At 37.0% G+C, this 20,806-nt stretch overlaps 1 protein-coding gene across 3 annotated transcripts in view; it reads right to left on the reverse strand.

Annotated features, from left to right (window-relative positions):
• The window catches only part of LOC110938148 (cellulose synthase-like protein H1), a 35,725-nt gene extending 15,078 nt beyond the window's left edge, over positions 1–20,647 (reverse strand). The window contains exons 1-7 of one of the 3 annotated variants that reach the window (XM_022180619.2): positions 20,342–20,647; positions 19,830–20,160; positions 19,397–19,528; positions 16,736–16,837; positions 16,393–16,602; positions 16,120–16,231; positions 15,840–16,027 (exon numbers count right to left, since the gene is read on the reverse strand). In XM_022180619.2, the coding sequence (XP_022036311.1) occupies positions 15,840–16,027; positions 16,120–16,231; positions 16,393–16,602; positions 16,736–16,837; positions 19,397–19,528; positions 19,830–20,160; positions 20,342–20,616 (1,350 nt within the window). In that variant the 5' untranslated portion in view covers positions 20,617–20,647. Of the gene's footprint in view, positions 1–15,839; positions 16,028–16,119; positions 16,232–16,392; positions 16,606–16,735; positions 16,838–19,396; positions 19,529–19,829; positions 20,161–20,341 lie in introns of all 3 variants that reach the window. The other 2 variants (XM_035988824.1, XM_035988825.1) reach the window with 2 other exon arrangements.
• Between the last annotated feature and the right edge of the window lie 159 nt (positions 20,648–20,806).

Genomic DNA, 20,806 nt, shown 5'->3' on the forward strand with positions numbered 1-20,806 from the left:
AATCAACCGGTTTAAGCTACGGCTAATACAAGGACCGTTAGGATTCTAAGAGGTTAATTAAAACCTTCGTTCCAGATTAGGAGCCCCAGTAAAAGCTATCGGTGACTTGATCTAAATTAAGGATTAATACTTGCAAAGGTAAATACTTTTGACTTATTTCCCCTATATGGGCTTGGGTTACGGTATATTAATACCGCTTGATTGAGCATTATATTCGTCCATCGCTTAGGTGGATAACTAAATAATATGATCGGCTCATTTAAACAGTTTTGTTGCTTATAAGCCTTTGGGGGGTTTAATGACCGTTGTCCCGGATATCCTCGGCATCATTTTACGAAATGGCCACGACCATCGACATCCCGGTGTAGGCGTACACCCGGTATAAAGTGTCGACATTAAAACTAAAAGACGTAGCCGTTGGTTTCTGTACTACGGTTTTACGCGAACGTGGTGTGTCTATAAATCTTTAACCCGGCACGACCCGGGCTACTGAACGCATAAAAGAACATGTAAAACGTTCACAAGATCATTATGAATTTTCCCAAGTTATAAAAGAGTTTGTGCCTTGTGCATTCAAATCAATTTAATAAACATTTTCAAATGTGTCAGTTGAATGTATTTACCAGTGTAAACTGACGTATTTTCCCCAAAAAGATTAAGTGCAGGTACCTAAACGTAATTGGCTGGTATTAGCTCCCTAGCGTCGGGATAAGCCTCGCAAGCTTGATTGCAGTATCTAATGGAACAATACTTTATCTGTATTTACGATCCACTGTGGATATTCAACTTCTGTAATACATTTTGATATTACAATCAGAGGTTGAAATTATATATTTAAATTATGCTTCCGCTGTGCATTATATAATTGTGTGGTTTGACTATATTGTTGCCAACATCGTCACGGTAATCCCCCACCGGGCCCACCGGTGAGACACGTGGAAATCGGGGTGTGACATATCAGTAGTTAGCAAAGCAGTAGTTGTGTAGATCAGTAGATAGTGTTTGTTAGGTTGTTAGATGTCACTTTCATGGTGACGTCAACTGAGATGCTTCAGTGGTTTGGATTGTCTATAAATGTAACAGTACTCTGTACTGTTACACTTGATCGTTTTGAGTGAGTTCTTCTCCTCAATTCAATCCTTTCATCTTGTACAACCAACCTTGGGGTATCAGGCTAAGGGGGAGCTTAGTATTGTAAGCATGCTTGTAATCTTTTGATTTGCTTTGTAACCTTTCGACTGATGAAAAGCATTTGTTTATCAAACTATTCTCTTCTTTGGATTGTGTTTACAAAGTTTGTATTCATTTCCGCTGCACTTTTCATTAATTCATTCTCTGAATGATCAAATTATATAAACAAACACAACTATGAGAGCCTCCGATCCTAACAATTGGTATCAGAGCCTGGACAGTCAAATTCGATCTAACAATCAATTTGACATAACAGTTCAGCTCAAAATTCATTGATACTAAGGTTGATTGTATGTTGTTGAAAAACAGAGCAACGAGAAATCATGTTCAAAATGATTATTCAGATACTCTGCAAAACAACCAAGATGTCATATGACACACAAACTTCACATAACAAGTGATATCATGCATAAAACACCTATAGTGCTCAGATCTGAAAATATGTCTGATAACTATGGTATAATCTCTTTATTTTATAAAATTGATTTCAATTGTTGTTATGAAGCTTGTGATGTTTCTATCATGACTGCTGCTAAGGTGTTTACCTCATGTAAACGAGAATCTATGTTCGGATGATAACATTAGTGTTTTCGTTAGCATAAAAAGAGGGAAATTAAAACTTTAGCTAATTAGATCTTATGTATTGAAAAAAACAGGTTTAAAATCCTCTAAAAGGACCAAAAATCAACTGTGTTAAGAATAGATTAAGAAAATCAGCAGTCAAAATATCCAGATCATAAGTAATGTGGATTTTGGCATAAGCAACTGCAAAAATGTCCAAATCTCCCAAAACATTGCTGAAAATGATTTCGGATTGAATATTCTTTCCTTGAAAACCTTCCAGTAAAAAGTTTCATTACTTTTCTATGGAAAGGGCAAAAATGCAAAGAAGAAAAAAAAATTACAAAAACTCAAAAGTGTGTTTATCTCGAAAACTTTTTGAAATTAAAAAGAAAAGAGCATAAATCTAAAGCACTTAAGAGTCCACAGGTTTATCCTACAAAAGGAAAACCAAAAATAGATCTTCATTTTTGGTCAAACATATGTCATCAATCAACCATGCTCAATCACTGTTTCAGGGAAGTTCAGGTAACAAAAGTATCTCCAGATAATTTTCAATAAAGAGGAATAGGCCAAATTTCTCAAGAATTATTCACACGGTAATAAGGTTCACAAAGAACTTTCAAAACCTTTGTGAACAGGCTCCTCATGGTAACAATCAACTGACAAGGAAATGGTACCAAACAGTGGTTACAGGACTTTGGTTCAAACCACTGACCATTGTCCTAAGCTTGAGAATGAAATGATCTTGACCTTATTCGAAGTTACTTTAACTTTTGAGACACAGCAGATCTAATTGATTTTGTTATTAGAAAACTTTTACTTGTTTTTGATAGTAAAAGTTCAATCACCTGTTGGGATATAGAATCCTTTTATTTTTGCATAGGGTGATATATTCCTTGATAATGAATCAAAAGGAGATGGTGAAATAGTTAGGATCATTTCAAACTCAAGTTTTCTTCACATATCAAAGTTGATTGTTAACAAATTTTAAACATCTGGTTGCTCATGTTTTACACTAAGTTCTCAAAAGGAATATTAAAACACAAAATGGGTGATCAAAGCTAAATGTGATGATCATCTGAGATACTCAACCACTGTCAAAGTCTATAGAAGTGTTCAAAACTTGAAATAGATAAGTGGTAAAATCTGAATGCAAGGGCCAGAAAAGTTTCTACATTAAAAATCCCTGTAAACCCTGTTGATATGATTAATTCTGATAAATTAGCATCTAAAATGTGTTTGTCAAGAATTTGATTCTGCAGGTAACTCACAATCACCTTCAACAGATGTTGTACATGATACTAAAATCATTTCCATCATCAGAGCAGCAGATGTACAAAACATCTGTTAAAGTTCATCCACTAATGCACAAACAGTGTTTGACCAAAATCTAGTATCTCATTCATCCATCATCACTTGACATCAGACACCACTTTGTGGGGGATTACTATAAAGAGGTTTGATTTCATGTTAACATGTCCATCCTAAAGATCAGGTGGTAGATGCACAAACTTAAGAATTGGATTCATCTACTGTTGAAAAACTTGATCCCTATGTAACACCCCAAATTTCGTAAGATATACTACAATGCTTTAATAGCAATATTTGGCGAAAAGAAATGATAAATATAGAATTCTACCATTAGTAAAGTTTTATAAACTATGGAAAGTATAAAACACATGTGCACATGAAGTTAACCAAGTTGGTATCAGAGCCCTGGTTTGAGAGAATCAAGTAAAAGGAGGCAAAGGCTTGAACTCAAACCGGTGTGCTCTCGTGACCAAGAACCCGCACAATCCAAGACTCGATCGAGGCCTAAAGGCAAAAGCAAATGTAAGTATGTATTAGGTTATGTATTTGAAGGGAACTAATAGTATGTTATGTGCAAGGTAAGCTTAAGAATTGGGAGAGGATGATCCGTGAATGCAGAATAGGATGAACGCTAAGGCGGGCAAAGGTGCAAATAGGCAAATTAACCCCAGGTACACACTACTAATATGTATGAGTACCGATGTCAAAAGAAAGGGAAAGGGTCTCCTTGGGAGAGTACTTATTAAACGAAAGACAATGATGTGGTCTTGGGGGAGTTTTAGAAATATGCACGAAACTGAAACCCATTTCTCGGGCATAAGGCGATGATTACACGAAGGCACGAAACTAGTGTGTAAATTGCGCACCTGGCCAGTACGCAAGAAGCATATGACGTTCGTGAGACAGTGGCAATTATTGCAGGTATGTCCGGTAGAACTGGGTAGCAGGTGGGCGCTATGTTGTAGCGAATGCGAAATAGCAAACCATTGCGGATTTGGTTATGCTAACGAAGGTTATGAGAAGTTATGCGAGTCAACCGGTTCTAGCGAACAAGTCAAATAAGAATAAGCTACCATCTGTTTTGAACGAGTGATTTTGAATGCTCTAATGAATGCTAGAAGCTTAATCCGTTATACGGATTGAAAGAAGAAGTTATGTTAAAAGCGAAAAACCCAATTATTTGGGTAGTGGAATGTGTATGCTTAACTCTCGTTGAGAGTGTTTATGCAAAACCCAATTATTTGGGTAGTGGAATGTGTATGCTTAACTCTCGTTGAGAGTGTTTATGCCAAACCCAATTATTTGGGTAGTGGAATGTGTATGCTTAACTCTCGTTGAGAGTGTTTATGCCAAACCCAATTATTTGGGTAGTGGAATGTGTATGCTTAACTCTCGTTGAGAGTGTTTATGCCAAACCCAATTACTTGGGTAGTCGAATGTGTATGCTTAACTCTCTTTGAGAGTGTTTATGCCGAACCCAATTACTTGGGTAGTTGAATGTGTAAGAAAGAAGAAAGCTCATATGTGGATGGAACTAAAATGAAGTGATTATGATTCGACAACTGAGATGACTAACTTTAAAATCTTGTTGCTGAAGGTAGGTAAAACTTTAAGTTTTTGTTAAAACACATGTAAGGAAGAAAAGGTACGAATGATATGTTTGAAGCCGCTAGATGGATTCAAACATAGAAGGAATGAGGGGTATGGATGTTACATTTAAAACCGTGGGACGGATTTAAAACATGTACCTCGATACGTATATATATATAAATAACAAGAATGATATATTAAGAAATGGCCATGTATTGACCTGTTATGAATAGGTCTAACACACTAATGTCTTAAGAAGGAATTGATAAAGTATTGATGTAAAAACGAGGTCAGGTGATAAACATCATGTTTAAATAAAATCGAATGAAGTGTGTAAACCCCTAATTTTATAATGAGATTGGCAGAAATCATGATGCAATGAATCTACCGAGAACGGTGAAAGAATGCTCATAAATGAAAGCTCATGATACCAGATGGACAAGATCAACCCTGTTAAGATACGGATTCGTGAAGGAGCGAGTCAACTCGGGTTGTTACACGTTGGTCGGTGCCAAACTAGCAAGGTTAGTAAATGGTTTAACTTGTGGATGTTAAATAGAAAGTTACATATTGAATGATGCTTCTATGTGAACTGGTGGTACTGAACTTGAACGATCATAACTGTGGAAATTATGATAGAATATACGAAACGACAAGTATCGATAAGAAATGCTAACCTTGATGCTCGGCTTGTTGGCCATGTTCATTTGAACAAGGCATTGTAGAAAAGATATGCATGACATAGATAACAATAGTAACCATGGAAATAATGCTTAGTCTTCACGTTAAGTACGGATAAGTAGGTGTAAAAAGGGTGACTTGATTGTAATAATAAGTCTTCAAATGATTGCAGTAGGCGTATGATAATATATCGACCCTTCCTATGAGCTTAAAGCTAATCAGAGGTAATGAGAGTAATGGAATGTGTAGGATAGCTCATAGCGAACAAAATGAAGGATAGTATATGAGGTATGAGTAGTATGAAATAATCGATTTATTTCGATTAGTAAATAAATGAATGTATTATGCGTAAATAGGAAGTTAGAAACAAGCCATAGACTTGGGTTTGCACGATTAATAATTGTATACAATTGGAATAAATTCGATGAATGAAATGCTAGTGATAGTATGTACTAGAAACTAGCAATATAAAGTAAAAGACACTAATAAGAGCTCTGGACCAGACCCTGACCTCGTGTTATTATGAAGGCAAATTTCTAATTTAAGAAGATAAGGACAATGTGTACTATCATAATTATTCATGATTAAGACTTTTGCAAAGACCCGAATGACTTAGGTTGTAACGTGCCCATTGAATAAGTACAATAGAAGGGTAAGAGTAAGAACGAGAAAGGTTTCGGGGACGAAACCTTCTTTAAGGGGGGTAGACTTGTAACACCCCAAATTTCGTAAGATATACTACAATGCTTTAATAGCAATATTTGGCGAAAAGAAATGATAAATATAGAATTCTACCATTAGTAAAGTTTTATAAACTATGGAAAGTATAAAACACATGTGCACATGAAGTTAACCAAGTTAGTATGTAAAATGAAATAAATGCCATGTTTTAAAAGATAAGGGGGCTAAAATGAAAAATGTTATAAATAAAACACTTGACCAAAAGTTAGTCAGTGTTTGGTGATGGTGTGCGATCGAGAGAAAGGGCAGGGGAAGAACAAAAAAACCCTAATCAGCCTAAATTCTTCAAATTGAGGGAGGAATTTGGCTCAAAACTAATGCATGAACCAAGATTCTTGACCACCCAAGTGTTCTTCACACCAAGTAAGTCGAATTTTATGTTTTGAGGATGTTTGACAAAATGGGTTATGATGAACTCATGAATTTCGGTTGAAATTAGCATGATTATTTGTTAATCCTATCATGTTAAGGTTTAAATTTTAGTTAGTTGAATGATTTAGAATGAAACCCATTGCATGAGAGTGAACATGATGATCATGATGATCTTGTAGATGATAAATTGTGATTTTGTGTTGTATGAAGTGTTGTACAATAGATTGTGATAGGTAAGCTTGACGTGGAATTGATGATTGTGAGACTTTGCTTGAATAAGATGATTCATGAGGTGAATGTAGGAAGAATATGCTTAGGACACTTGTACATTATGCTTAGAAAGTGGTACGCACGCCAAGTGTTTGATAAAATGACTAGGTGAAGCTAGAAAGTGAAATTGTATGCAAGTCGTGAGTTTACATGTATAGAAAGCGATTGTGATAAAAGTAGTAGTTTACTAACTGGAAATATATGCTTTAGATGGAACTCGTATACGAATTCGGGTTGAAAGTATATGTTGGTCAAATTTATGCATTACGAGCTTGTACCTTGTGCTTGAATGGTGTAATGCTCACTTTGTATTAGATGTGCTTGAATCAAGGTAATTAAGAGCGAAGGTGTATGATATGTGAAAGTATATGTAAGCAAATGTGTATGCGAGTATGATTATGTGATCATGTGGTTGTAAGTACTCTAGCATCATAAGTACGAAATGTACATAGTGTCGTATGGTAGGTGCTAAATTAATATGTGTTTTATGCGTTAACATGATGGATTGCATGAGTCTAAAAGATGTGGTTTTGGATGTATGCTTTATGTTTATTAGACTTGACCATGAAAGTCAAATGTGAGTTACGCTTTTGACATGATCATTATATGTGAAATCGTGTACACTAACAAGGATGTGATTACGGTAACATGAAAGCATTAGGGATCATGTGGACATGGACTCAAGCACGAAAGACTAACGGGTCAAGAGGGGACAAGGAACCCAATGCGAAAATGGACGCTCAAGGTAAGTGATTCCGTAATCACTTCTTAGTTATTTATGTAAAGTTATATGCAACTTAACTAGGTATGATAATTGAAGTCGAATAGGAACAAATGGTATGATATCGATGAAGTATTAAACGGATCTCAGCTTTGATCTGAGCAAGGTATGCGTGATTAAGAATCGTAACTAGGTAGTAGGATTGGTTACTTATGCAAGGTAGTGCTTTGTTGTTAATAATGGGGCAAAGTTGACAAAAACGCCCTTGGTGGGGATTTCGGGTAAACGACCTTAAAAGTCATTTAGAAGTGAGTTATTCGATTAAGAGTAATGTCTTGGTTTAGTATGAAAGCGAAGTATAGGGTTTTGTATGTTATAGACCTTTTAATGTATAAATACCCATAACGGGTCGAATAATTCATAAGTGAATAATAAGCCAAGAGCGTGTAAGTCAAGAATTTCCTTAACTCGGATGTTGGGTTTTAGGTCCATATGATAAATGGTGAATTTACAAGCATGTAGGAAGAAACGGGAGGTGAAACGGGTAAACGGTTCAAAAGTTATGCGCGTTTTAGTGCGTACGGACGATGAAACGGAACTGCAGAAAACTGCAGTTTCTAGAGGGCGTCGCCGACGGGTATGGGGGCGTCGCCGACGGGCTCCAGAAAGTGAATTTTTGTGCTGACGGGTTAATTTCCTGTCTACGGGTTTTTTGGGCTACGGGTAAATGCAAGGCCCGTCGCCGACGGCCCTAGGGCCGTCGGCGACGGCCTCCCCAAGTTCCAAAAGCTGAAATCTTGTTATTTAAGTTAATTTATGTATCGTAGGCTCCGGTTTGTCATCCGTGGTCTACGGCGGACCTTCCAAACATGATTTTGATGGTTCCTTAGATGTTTATGAGCTATAAAGCTAAGTCTAAGACCCATGTAAATAATGTAAGATTATGTAAGAGGTACGCGTGATCTAGCACGTGTACATAAAGGTATGCATGTATGTAATGATGTAGGAAAGGTTTGTACGTATATAGATGTGCATGTATGTATGTATAAAGATATGTACGAGCGTATGCATGTATGTAAAGATGTAGGAAAGGTACGTACGTATGTAGAAGTATATGTATGTATGTAATAAGCCATGTATGAGAGTATACACGTATGTAAAATTGTAGAGAAGATATGTACGAATGTAGATGTGTATGTATGTATGTATGTATGTAATTACGCATGTATGCATAATTTTATCACGTTGAGGGTTAACGTTATTAATGGTGCACCTTGAGATTGAAAAGTAATGCAGGTACATTATTGAAGCCTCACCAGGAAATGGATACGCATGTGAAATGCTTAAAGTTTGAAAGATGACGAAATGTGAAGTGTACGCGAATGAATCTTGTTTATATAATGTGTACTAATGTTATGAATGTATGTGGTGAGTGCAGGTTATACGGATAACGGGCAAATTATCCCAAGAATTAGAGATCGAAGACCGAGTCGCGAGATAGATTGTACGGGAATAATTAAGTATGTACTATTAGTAACATGACTTATATTTTATCTTTGTAAAAGATACATTTTAAAACGAACTTTCAAGTAAGTCAAGACGTTTGTAATGAAAGAAATTTTATGGCACGAATTTCCGCTGCGACTTTTGATAAATACGAATTAGGGCGTAACACCCTATGATTGGAGTGCTAAACTTGGATTAAATCAAGCTTTCTTGTGTTCCATGTGTATATAGCATCAAAATGTTTTCAGAAAATCAAAATAAAGCCTTAAAAATAGTTAAAACTGATTTTTTTTACAATAAATCTCTAAAGTCTGATGAAACTATTATTTCCAAAACACAAGCAGAGGTTCCTGAGCAGACTTTAGCAGCTACCACTGCTCCTCAGACACCTGCTGCTGAGCCCACTGCTTAAGGTGATCACAGCAGCAAAACAACTGTTGTGAAACCCACACCTAAATCCACCAAAACAAAAGAAAATTCAAAAGCCCCTCAAACCTACAATAAAGGCAACTCTGGAAGAGGAGATCCTAGAGCAACTGCCAGTGACAACACAAAAGTCACTATAAACCATTGATGCTACTTCCTCACAGCAGATGGTAGAAAGGTCTCAACCCATGCCTCAAACTCCTCCTGCTTCTTCTAAAAAAGAACAGGTTGTAAGAACAGGGACACCAAATTATGATGCTTTGGAATCACTTGATTTCATCATCCATAGTCCACTGCCCGGGGCAAATTCACTTTCAACTCCCATCATCATTTCACAAATACCACCATCAATAATGACCTTGTTGCATGCTTTGGATATAACTCAGACATAAATCAGTTCCTCTCAACCACCTATCACTGAGAGTATACTCCAACAAGTGACTGAGTCTGATGCTTATACCTTGGCTATCCCAGCAACAACTGAGGAGGTTACTCCCCTTGAGTTACAAGTAACTCTTTGTCGGTAATCCAAGTGAAGCAGCCACTACAAGTGCTGAACCCACTGGTTTGCATTTGGACAGTGGTTACATCAATAAGACTTCCTTAGAGGCAATTCCTTCTATAGCACCTCTGACATCCACCAGTGGATCTGTTTTGACCACTAGCAACTTCAAAAGGTTGTCAAGTGTTGAAGGAAGAAGACCCCAGTACCTAGAAAAAGGGGCAACAGTGGTTAATGTTTGGAGTACACTCCCTACCTCAACCACTGATAAAACCACTGCTAGTGGGAAATCAGATGATCCCATTAAATTGGGTGATGGTTTAGAGTACCTGGAATTGACGGAACATGTTGAAAAACTGGATACCTCTATTGCAGAAAACAAAGAAATGCTGCATCAGTTGTTGAAAGTTCAAAAGGTGCAACCCACTGCTGTTCCAACTCAAGCACCTGCTCCACCACAAGCACTTGCTGCAAATGAGTTATGGAATTTTTTTCAACCCCTGCACCTATCTTCGAAAGAGTTGATAATGCCAAAAAGGGGGAGAAAAATGACTCTGAGGAAAATCTTTCAGTAACTTCTGCTGAAACATCTGTCAAAGAAAAGGAAAAGGGAGGTGATGAAACCCTGAAAATTCAAGCAGATGATGAAGTTACACAAATGAGGATCATTCAAAGTCAAGTCAATTCAGCTGGTCTCAAAACCACTGCTGATATTAAAAGGGTAAGGGATGAGAGCAGAGCTTTGGTTTAGAAAAAGATAGTTCTGCAAAAAGAAAAAGAAGAGGTTGGTACTTCATTAAAGAAGAGTCCTGTTAAAAACAAGGCAATCAACCACCACAACTTCTAAAACTAAGTCAGTCACTACTTCAACCACAACTTCTGTTCCCACAAAATTAATTACACCTCCACCATTAACAACAATCTGTCACCCAAACAACTGCCTCCAATACCACATCAACACACATCACAACCACTGCCATCCCCACAACTTACTGCCATCCTTTATCAAAGAAGGAAACAAAGCAGATGGATGCAGAAATACCAAAAGAAGACCAAGCTTTAGAAGAATATATCATGAAGATGGTTCTTCAGACACTTAGAGCAGAACTACAAGAAACAGCAAAACCTCAGAACACTGCTCAAATCAGCAGATAATCCTATTCTTGTGTCAAACCAAGAAGAAGGAAAACAGCTGTCTGAAGAAGAGGTAAAGAAAAAGGAAGCTGAGTACTTCAAAGAAACCATCATGAAAATGGGTCTAAAAGAAGAGAGCTCAACAAAGCTTCAGAAACTTTTTAAGAAGGTGTTAACTAAACCTGCATCACCAAACACTTCAACAGGCATGAAAAACATTGAGAGGCAAGAGCAATGAAAGAGAGTCTGCAGAAGACATAGCTGCAGCAAACAATGTCATTGAATTGGCCTTTAAAAGAATGTCTGAAAGTCTGCAAGTGTTCACAACGCCAACATCTCCTAACTCATCAGGAAATAAATCTCTCCCAAGAAACCCATTAGGATTAAAAGTACTAAAGTGGATGTCTGATCAAAAGACCCACGTATTGACCTTGGTCAGATCCAATGGCGAAATGAAGTATATATAAAGGAAAGAAGCACTAGGCCTTAGTGTTGACGATTTGCAGGATCTCCTTGAACTTACATTGTGTAGGGATGAAGATGACCTGAGTTCCAAGAATTTTGAAGAAGAATTTAAAGAACAAGCTCAAGAACTGCTGATGAGAAAAAAAGGTCCAGAATAATGAAGGGTTTTGGCATTATCTGTTCCAGGGGGAGATTGTTGGGATTGAACCCTACCAGAGGAACAGATAATGAAAGCCAAAACCGGATCACAACAGCGGACTCACAATAAGCAACTGTTTACTATAAGCTTTCCCCTTGACTGTGGCTCCAACATCTGCTATACTTCAAAGTACTGCTTCTATCAACATCTGTTGACCTACAACAGCTGTTCCATTCAAGGACTGATGAAGACCAAGCCATGCTGTTCAATCTGCTGCCTTGAGTCAAGCACTGCTGATCATGACAAGTACTGCTGGGATCACAGCAGTGGAAGGATGCAGCAACAGTTTATGTTTGTTCTATGTAATGTAATGCATATCAGTAGTTAGCAAAGCAGTAGTTGTGTAGATCAGTAGATAGTATTTGTTAGGTTGTTAGATGTCACTTTCATGGTGACGTCAGCTGAGATGCTTCAGTGGTTTGGATTGTCTATAAATGTAACAGTACTCTGTACTGTTACACTTGATCGTTTTGAGTGAGTTCTTCTCCTCAATTCAATCCTTTCATCTTGTACAACCAACCTTGGGGTATCAGGCTGAGGGGAACTTAGTATTGTAAGCATGCTTGTAATCTTTTGATTTGCTTTGTAACCTTTCGACTGATGAAAAGCATTTGTTTATCAAACTATTCTCTTCTTTGGATTGTGTTTACAAAGTTTGTATTTATTTCCGCTGCACTTTTCATTGATTCATATATTCTCTGAATGATCAAATTATACAAACAAACACAACCATGAGAGCCTCCGATCCTAACAGAATGTTAATCATGAAGAACAATGTTTGATCAAACAATTGTGGATGGTAACCTCATGTATAGTAACAATCATGAAATAGTAATGCCATAGTTTTATCGTGAGTAAACAAACCTGAACAATGCCGATGAAACAATGAACAACATAGAATAAGGTGCTTGCTCTGCAGCATTTGTGTTGTACCGAGAGGCAAAGGTCTAACACCACGTAAAAGTGAATGAGAAATATTTGAAAATTACAATAGGAGGGCTACATATAAACAGGATAGAAAATCCTAGGAAAGCATATCGTCACAAAGTGGATTCTTCTACTTCATTGCGGTCTTAGATCACGATTAAGTAAGCGTTCTTGATAACGTGTGGGGTGTTAAGCAACAATAATCTTTGAAATGGAATTTTAGATTATAAGAACACAAGTTCTTGTGGTACTTGGATACAAGTATACAAGTAAAATGCTCTGTATTACTTAGAAAGCTTTTGCAAAGGATAAAAGGTCTTACAAGCCTTAAAGTTCTTTATAAATGATGCCTCAAACTCCTATTTACACTAATGAAAGGCTGAACTAGGCCTTTTCATACTAAAACTGGCCACAAAGTTTCTAGAAAACTCTAAGATATTATTCGGGCCTTTAAGGTTTTTGTTTGCCGGTCTAGAAAGATCCTGGTATCATGCTTTGTGGTTGAGTTGACTAGCCATTCTAGGCTTGTCTTCTTTGGTCGGTCTTGATCATTCTATGGTCCCCAAGCTATGTGGAATTTTATAGTCTGTCCCTAGTCTTCTGGGCAGCCTTTGAAGCGCCTTAACTTTCCTAGAATATTTTAGAACCTATAAATTGCGTCTTGTATTTAGGTGGACGTGACATCCTCAATAACCTAAACTTGCGATTGTTCTCATTTTGATTTTCAATGAGTTGTATCAAGGAATTTGTCTTGCCTTGGCACCTTTTATCCGAATCCTATGTTATTATGTCCAGTTGGTCACCTTTGATGACGTAAAGAATGTTTATAAATGTTTCTCAGATGGCTTTTGCTCTTCGAAAGAAATCCATCCCTAGCATGATAACGTAATTGTCTATTGGCACAATAGAGAAGTGCAACTAGCCTACCCAAGTTCCGATCTTGGCTTTTACACCCTACGCTACTCCTTCAACTAGCTTGAGGGCTCCATTAAGAACTTTGATCCAACCTCTTGCATTGTGATTGTTAAGCTGAATCTTCGGCTTCATTTGATGTCATGATGGCTTGAATTGTTATCCATCAATATTTTTACATTTTGTCCTTTGATTTCTACGTGTACGAAGCGAAGCCTTTTTGACTTCGTGTTTTGTTGGGTTGGTTTATTTTTCCATCACCAAAAGCTTTCCGTCTTGTGCGGTTAAAGTGTTTAGTACTTGAAGTTGCATCGTACCTAAGTTAGCTTCTTTGTTTTCTTTGGTTTTATCATCGCCGGTCCTTATTGGGGCTGTTAAACTTCGCTTGACTAGAGCAGTCTTAAGCATTGTGTGGGTTGTCACAAAGGAAACATCCTTTGTTTACAACTTTGTCTTTTTCATACTTTTGGCAATGCTATTTTGGTTGAAGGTGCTCACTTCCTCACCTCATTCATCCGCAATTTCCACAACATGGTACTTTTCCATAGCTTTTCATTATGGTCTATCAAAATGTTAGCACTGACATTGCTCATGACAAGTCTGGAACGTTTCATGCGATTCGTGACATAGCATGCAATGAAAACATTTTCAACCAAAAAAAACCTAGTGGAAATATTAAGTAGCTCAAAACTTTGTTTTGTTCAGAAACTCCAAGTTCAATGAGAATAATCATAATAAAGACCAAAATAATGAAATGTAAAGCAGAGGTGACTTGACTTGGACCTCACACAAGGGAAAAAAGAAGTATCAATTTGTTTATTAACTTGTGGCAGGAAAACACCGCGAGTTTTTTTTCCAAGTTAAAACGACTCACCATCAAAGGAGGACAGTGGCGAAGCTTGAGATTTTCGACGGGGTCGAAAACGTATACACCTAAAAAGTTCTATACGAAAACTACATACCGGGCACTACTGAACGAAAAGTTTAGCCCCCCCCCCCCAAAAAAAAATTATGCCCCTGAAGGAGGACAAATATGATATCCGCAGTAATAGATGGATGGCCACATAAGTGATGAATATAAGATGGTGAAGTGGAAACCATAGTTATGGGGGGGGGGGGTTTCCTTAGTAGTAATGTACTTGTGTCTGATGCCATTCTCCAATCATCATCATCATCCCTGAGTTGAGATCATGATAAATTTTGGTTACAAAGGTGGCAAATAACACGTTAAAAGGTTTGTGAGGAACATATAAGAAAACACAACTAAGTTTTTTTTTTTTTCTAAGTTAACATGACTCACCATCAAAGGAAGATAAATATCAAAGGAAGATAAATATGATAACCTTGGGGCTAATCTCTTCAACTTTGCAAGAGATTGATGGCCATATAAGTGATGAATATATGATGGTGAAGTGATAGCGACAACAACAGGGAGGGGGATGAGGTTCTCCTAACTAGTATTGTACTTGTGTCTGATCCTATTTTCCGATCATCATAAGCGTCACATTCTAGTTTCTTTTCATACGGTCTTAAAGAGTAGTGAAACTAGCACTTGTTTCAAAAACTTGGGTAGATCTTTTATAGAGTATGTGAGCAGGGCCGGCTCAACCATTTTAGAGGCCCAAAGCGAACTAGAGATCTGGGGCCTATTAAATAAGGTTCTTTTTGCTGGGCTTGTACCAATTGGATTTTGGGTTTTGTATTTAAAAATAAATAAGGAAAAAGCTGCCTAAGAAGGTCTCGAACCGCCGCCTTTTTGGTAAAAGGAGAGGAAGTTTAACACTAGGTCAACCTTGCATTTTATGTTTTAATGCCCTAGTTTAAATATATATACAAAAACTAGCAGTCTTTTTTAAATTTGAGGCCTTTCTTAAGTGGTGGCCCAAAGCCCTTGCTTGGGTTTACTTACCCTTGGGCCGGCCCTGTATGTGAGGATGCGCTGCAACTTGATCATGTTTCTTCCAAAACATATATCGTATATAATCATTCTTTGACACTCCACACAATATAGTCGTTTGTTGGTAGTCCCGGCTCTATTACAGAAGGGGATAAGGGGACAATTGGGGGCTAGGATGAAGTGATAATGCGATTCAGAGATAGTTCTAAAAACCCTAATGGGCTTTTGACTGCTAAGCCTAACATATATGCTTCAATAGTATCATCACAGTCAGATCATTAATTGTTAGTAAAATTTAAGAAAAGGAATGACAAAGGTGTTTGTGGTCGACTTGACCCTAAAGAACCCGAATAACCCAATCCATGAATCACCCATTTCTCTAACTAGACTATATATAATTAATTATCATTAGTCACTAATATACGTTTACCTTTTTGCCCCAATCTGTACCATAGTCGTAGGTACAACCTGCAACATGGATTGCTGCCTCGATTAAACTAGACAGACTCTTTTGATTTTCTATTTTTGCGTTTGATCCTGATAATATCTGAGCTGCTGATTCTCTCATTTCATGTGAGTTTCCAAAGACTTTATGTAGATCTTCATTTCCTATACTTCCTATTTAACAAAAGAAGATACGAGAAGTTAAACATGCATATACAACCCAACAAAATAAAAGAGGAAAATTAAACATGTTTTAATTAGCATACCGTTTTTTATCTTATCATTCGGAGATAAACCATAGATAACCTTTCGTCTATGAAAACAATTAGACCCTCCATAGAAAGGTCCTTGAAGTGCTGCTATTCCATTTTCGACATACTGATATAAATGTGACAAAAATGTTATAACTAATTAATTCTGGTGATTATCTAGGATTTAAGAAAAGTGTTTGGTTATTATCTAGGATTTAAGGGGAGTGTTTGGATGTGTGTTTTTCTATAAAAGACCAAGAAAAAAAGCTTAAGGAAATATATACACACATAAAGATTATCGAGCTGATTCCCGAACGGGTCGTCCTTTAATCCATCATAAAAAGCTTGAGGGAATTCAAAAAAACCCCAATCTTGATCATTCTTGTGACCAAATACAATGCACATTGCATGAAGAAAAACTTGAGGATTGTTTGCATACATATCACAATCTACATTCAGCATCAGGGGTGCATTTGTCATTACTCCCGATACTCTAGTCTGCTTGCCATTTAAAAAAAATATAACATATCAATATGCATATTAATACTGTTTTTATGCTTGTTGTTAAATAATACAATTATATTTTTTTTAGAAAGGTTTAAGTAAATAAAGACAAAGTTTATGTACCAACCAAAACGTTCATAGCTCCTGCTTTATAATGATGATGATGTTGGGAGTTTTTCTCTCTTGATATATATATTACATGGGGTAGTCCTGTGCTCTCTGATATAACCTATAACAGTTAACATAATAGAAGGATTTATTAAACTTAATTATATTTATGATATGTAATTGTATTTATACTTATATAACTTAGTACTCGGTATATTTGATAAGTGAAGGTGGGTGATAAGCGGGTAATTCGAAAACTGTCCAATGACAGTTTCTCCCGCCAAAATAACTCAACCGTCATGTTCATTCATATAAATAAGATTGGCCCGGCAACATATTCCGGCACTAAGACATTCAAAGATTTTCGCTCTTGTCTGTCCATTCATTCACTCTCACTGTTTCTAACCATGCCTGTTAATTCGAAATGCAATCCTAATTCTTCTGTCATGATTTCCGAGTCTCATCAAGATGATGATGGAAATCATCGGCTTCCACCAACATGTGCTAGCAGAGCCAATTCATCAACCTTACCTTGTCAACATTGTTATGAAGAACAAAACGATAGGGAGAGAAGAAATCAACGGGCAAGATTATGTTATTATTGTCACCGGCCTGGACATAAAATTTATGAGTGCAAATCGAAAGAAAATGATGAAGCAACACAACTCATAAATCAAGCAGTGAATGCCGGAATCCAGACTCAAAGGAGGCCTGTAGAGGATCGAAACGAGATGATAGTGACTGGCACCGAAGGCGGTCTGTGGGGAGACATATGGTATGTTAGTAATTCATTTTCACATCATTATGCCGGTAACTTAAATGTTTTCAAACGAATAAAACATTTAGTGGGTGTTGGAGAATGATTTTCTCTTTATTCGGGGCATAGGGGTTGTCGAAATTAAATCAAATAACGAAAGTTTAAGGATACAAAGCATTTTTTATACGCCGGAATTGGATAGAAATGTTCTAAGCATGAACCAATTGACCTTGCAAGGATTCACGGTTAATAAAGCCGGAGATACTTGCAAGATCTTCCCCATGTTCTCGCCCCGGTAGTAAATACAATGAACGGAGTTACTGGGTTGTCTAAGGAAGATGAATTGGGATTAAAGGAAAAACAAAAGGTGATGAGTCTGAATGATGTGAACGAAAAGTATAAAGAAGGGTATCTGAATTCATATTTTAAGGATTTAAATGTTTCCTCTTGTGAGACGGATTGGAGTGTTATGATCATAAGGGCTATGGAATTCAAGGATTTGAGTGACTGCAAGGCTTTATTAGATATGATGGAAGACGGGAAGTTTGTGTTTCAATATAAACACGAATTAGAAAGAAAGTTCGAGGAGATGATACAGTGGTTTATCACTGTTAAGTTGGGTATAACTACAAGGCCAATTCCACCGCTGATGACTGATAACCGGAAAATAGATTTACTGAGTCTCTACATGATTGTGGAGAGAGATGGGGGTTACCGGAGTGTAACCGATGATGATCTTTGGCCTATAATCGCCAAAGATATGGGATACGAGTACAAGGATGGAGAGTACATGAGGATAGTGTATGCCATGTACCTGGATGTTTTGGTTTATTACTACAGATTCAAAGAAGTTCAAGAGAAAGCTCATGACATAGAAAGGATGACAGAAAAGGAAGCATCGCCGGAAAGTTGCCATGGACGGAGTGCAAGTGCAGAAGCGGTAAAGGATGTGACTACTATGGATCATTACGCGCGATATGCGGGCAACGATTGGGAAGGGGCTTGGAATATGCACAAGAGACGAAGGAAATTCGATTTCAAGGAAGCCAGGAAAGCTGTCGATGAAGCCAATGAAAGTGTGCTCAAGTTCGCTGCAAAACATAATTAAGTTTAGGGGGAAGTAATAGAAGGATTTATTAAACTTAATTATATTTATGATATGTAATTGTATTTATACTTATATAACTTAGTACTCGGTATATTTGATAAGTGAAGGTGGGTGATAAGCGGGTAATTCGAAAACTGTCCGATGACAGTTTCTCCAGCCAAAAAAACTCAACCGTCATGTTCATTCATATAAATAAGATTGGTCCGGCAACATATTCCGGCACCAAGACATTCAAAGATTTTCGCTCTTGTCTGTCCATTCATTCACTCTCACTGTTTCTAACCATGCCTGTTAATTCGAAATGCAATCCTAATTCTTCTGTCATGATTTCCGAGTCTCATCAAGATGATGATGGAAATCATCGGCTTCCGCCAACATAACAAAATTTTGTATAATGATTAAGGTTAAAATATGGTATTCACCAAGGGATTATGGATGAGGTTTGCCTACCATCTTGAATAGCACATAGATGTGTCTCATTCACCTAATGCGTTACAAACACTCCTTTAGGTACTCGATGTCCTAGATGCGGTTTTCCCACAATATCGAGCGGTTAAGATTAGCATAAAGCATCACATCAATATTGTTCCTTATCTTTGACTCAGACATATGTATCACTATACTGAGTGTCCTCAGCAATCAAACAAAAGTACATTATCACATAAAGTAGCCATTTTGAACCACCAAAAAAGCTAGCCAATAAGACTTTTAACATTTTTCTAATGGTGGGACATCAAATTTTCGGACTTTCGCTATCAAGAGGATTGGGTGTATATGTACATCTTAACACCAAATGCGATTATGGTACATCGTACCTTGATGATAGCTAGATGGTCTGACCGGTTAACATCACAGAAATCCGCAAAATCCGAATTATGATCACATGTGAATGTGAATGGCCTCTGAGATGCAACCTCTATCTTGTTGTAAAGATCGTCATATTCGTTCTGTAGTCATAATAAGCAGAAAAAGAAGCATTTGAATATGTAGAGTGTCAGGCAACAATTATTGATGTAACAAAAGTTTGCCACCATGTCTACTGAAAATCACATTGGGTCCCATGGAGCACAAGTTCAAATTGTATTCTGATATCAAATTTATATTTATGCAATAATCTCAATTAAATAAAAATATTTGTTGAGGGAGTTAAAAGCAAAAAAAAAAAAAAAAAAAAAATTACTAAAAGAATAAAGAGGTACATATAAACCAAAAAACTCTTATAACTTATATAACGTTTTAGATTGCTACCTTCATGGTTTTCCATTCATGTTGGAACTCTAAAGAAACATCTTTAAATCGGCTGGACTTGGAAGTGAAGTATCGAAACGGGGCTCTAACTTGGATATTATACTTTTTGCAAAAGGGTACCCAAAGTTTTGCAAACATCGTGGTCTCAACAAGTGAATAATATATAAGTGGTGAGCACGCGTCATCAGAAAGATAAAGAGCTAGCTTGTCTGCCGGATAATCTACCGCCAACAATGATAATATGGTGTTCATTGTTATGATGCATGGTTCTAGGATAGGATCTGCAGTGGTGACAAAGATATCTATTGTCGGAAACTCAAATTCGTTTAGCCTGAAAAACATTTAGCCACATAAACACATGACAAAATGAAGTTATATACTTTTGATTTTATGGTAAAACTGTAATTATACATGTAACTTTGCTTTTTTAAACAATAATACAATCAAGAATTAACCATGTACGTTTTAACAATCAAGAACACTTGAGATTACAAAGATTAAGATAGTTTTACCTTTTCAAGAGTCGATCAGGGTATGTTTTTGTGGAGCATTGATTCCATTTGATACACACAGTAAGAATCCATATAAAAGTGAACCACAACTCGCACAGAAGAGCAAGGAACCATGGAAGAGAGTGCTCTTGGTCTTTGAAAGAAACAACCCGATAAATAAGCATGGAGACGAGAAAAGCAAGAATTACGAGCTCAACGGCCCGAGCCGTCTTGTTGTTATGGACTATTTTTTCTTGCAGAGGGAGACAAGTTGAGTCTTGAGTGTTTATAGCCATAATGCACCAAAGCTACTAAGAATGGACTTTTAAAAGGAAGTATGAAAATGTGACCAATATATAAAGAGGGGTAGGGTGGGGATAAGGTGGGTAGATTACGTAATTGGAATATATATTTTCCAACACTTATTATTTTTGTATTATAGATAACATGGGACGTAGAAGGATGCTAGCGAGGATGTATTTGTTA

The sequence above is a fragment of the Helianthus annuus genome, chromosome 4 (genome assembly GCF_002127325.2).
Source record: "Helianthus annuus cultivar XRQ/B chromosome 4, HanXRQr2.0-SUNRISE, whole genome shotgun sequence".
In the NCBI taxonomy this organism is placed as follows: domain Eukaryota; kingdom Viridiplantae; phylum Streptophyta; class Magnoliopsida; order Asterales; family Asteraceae; genus Helianthus; species Helianthus annuus.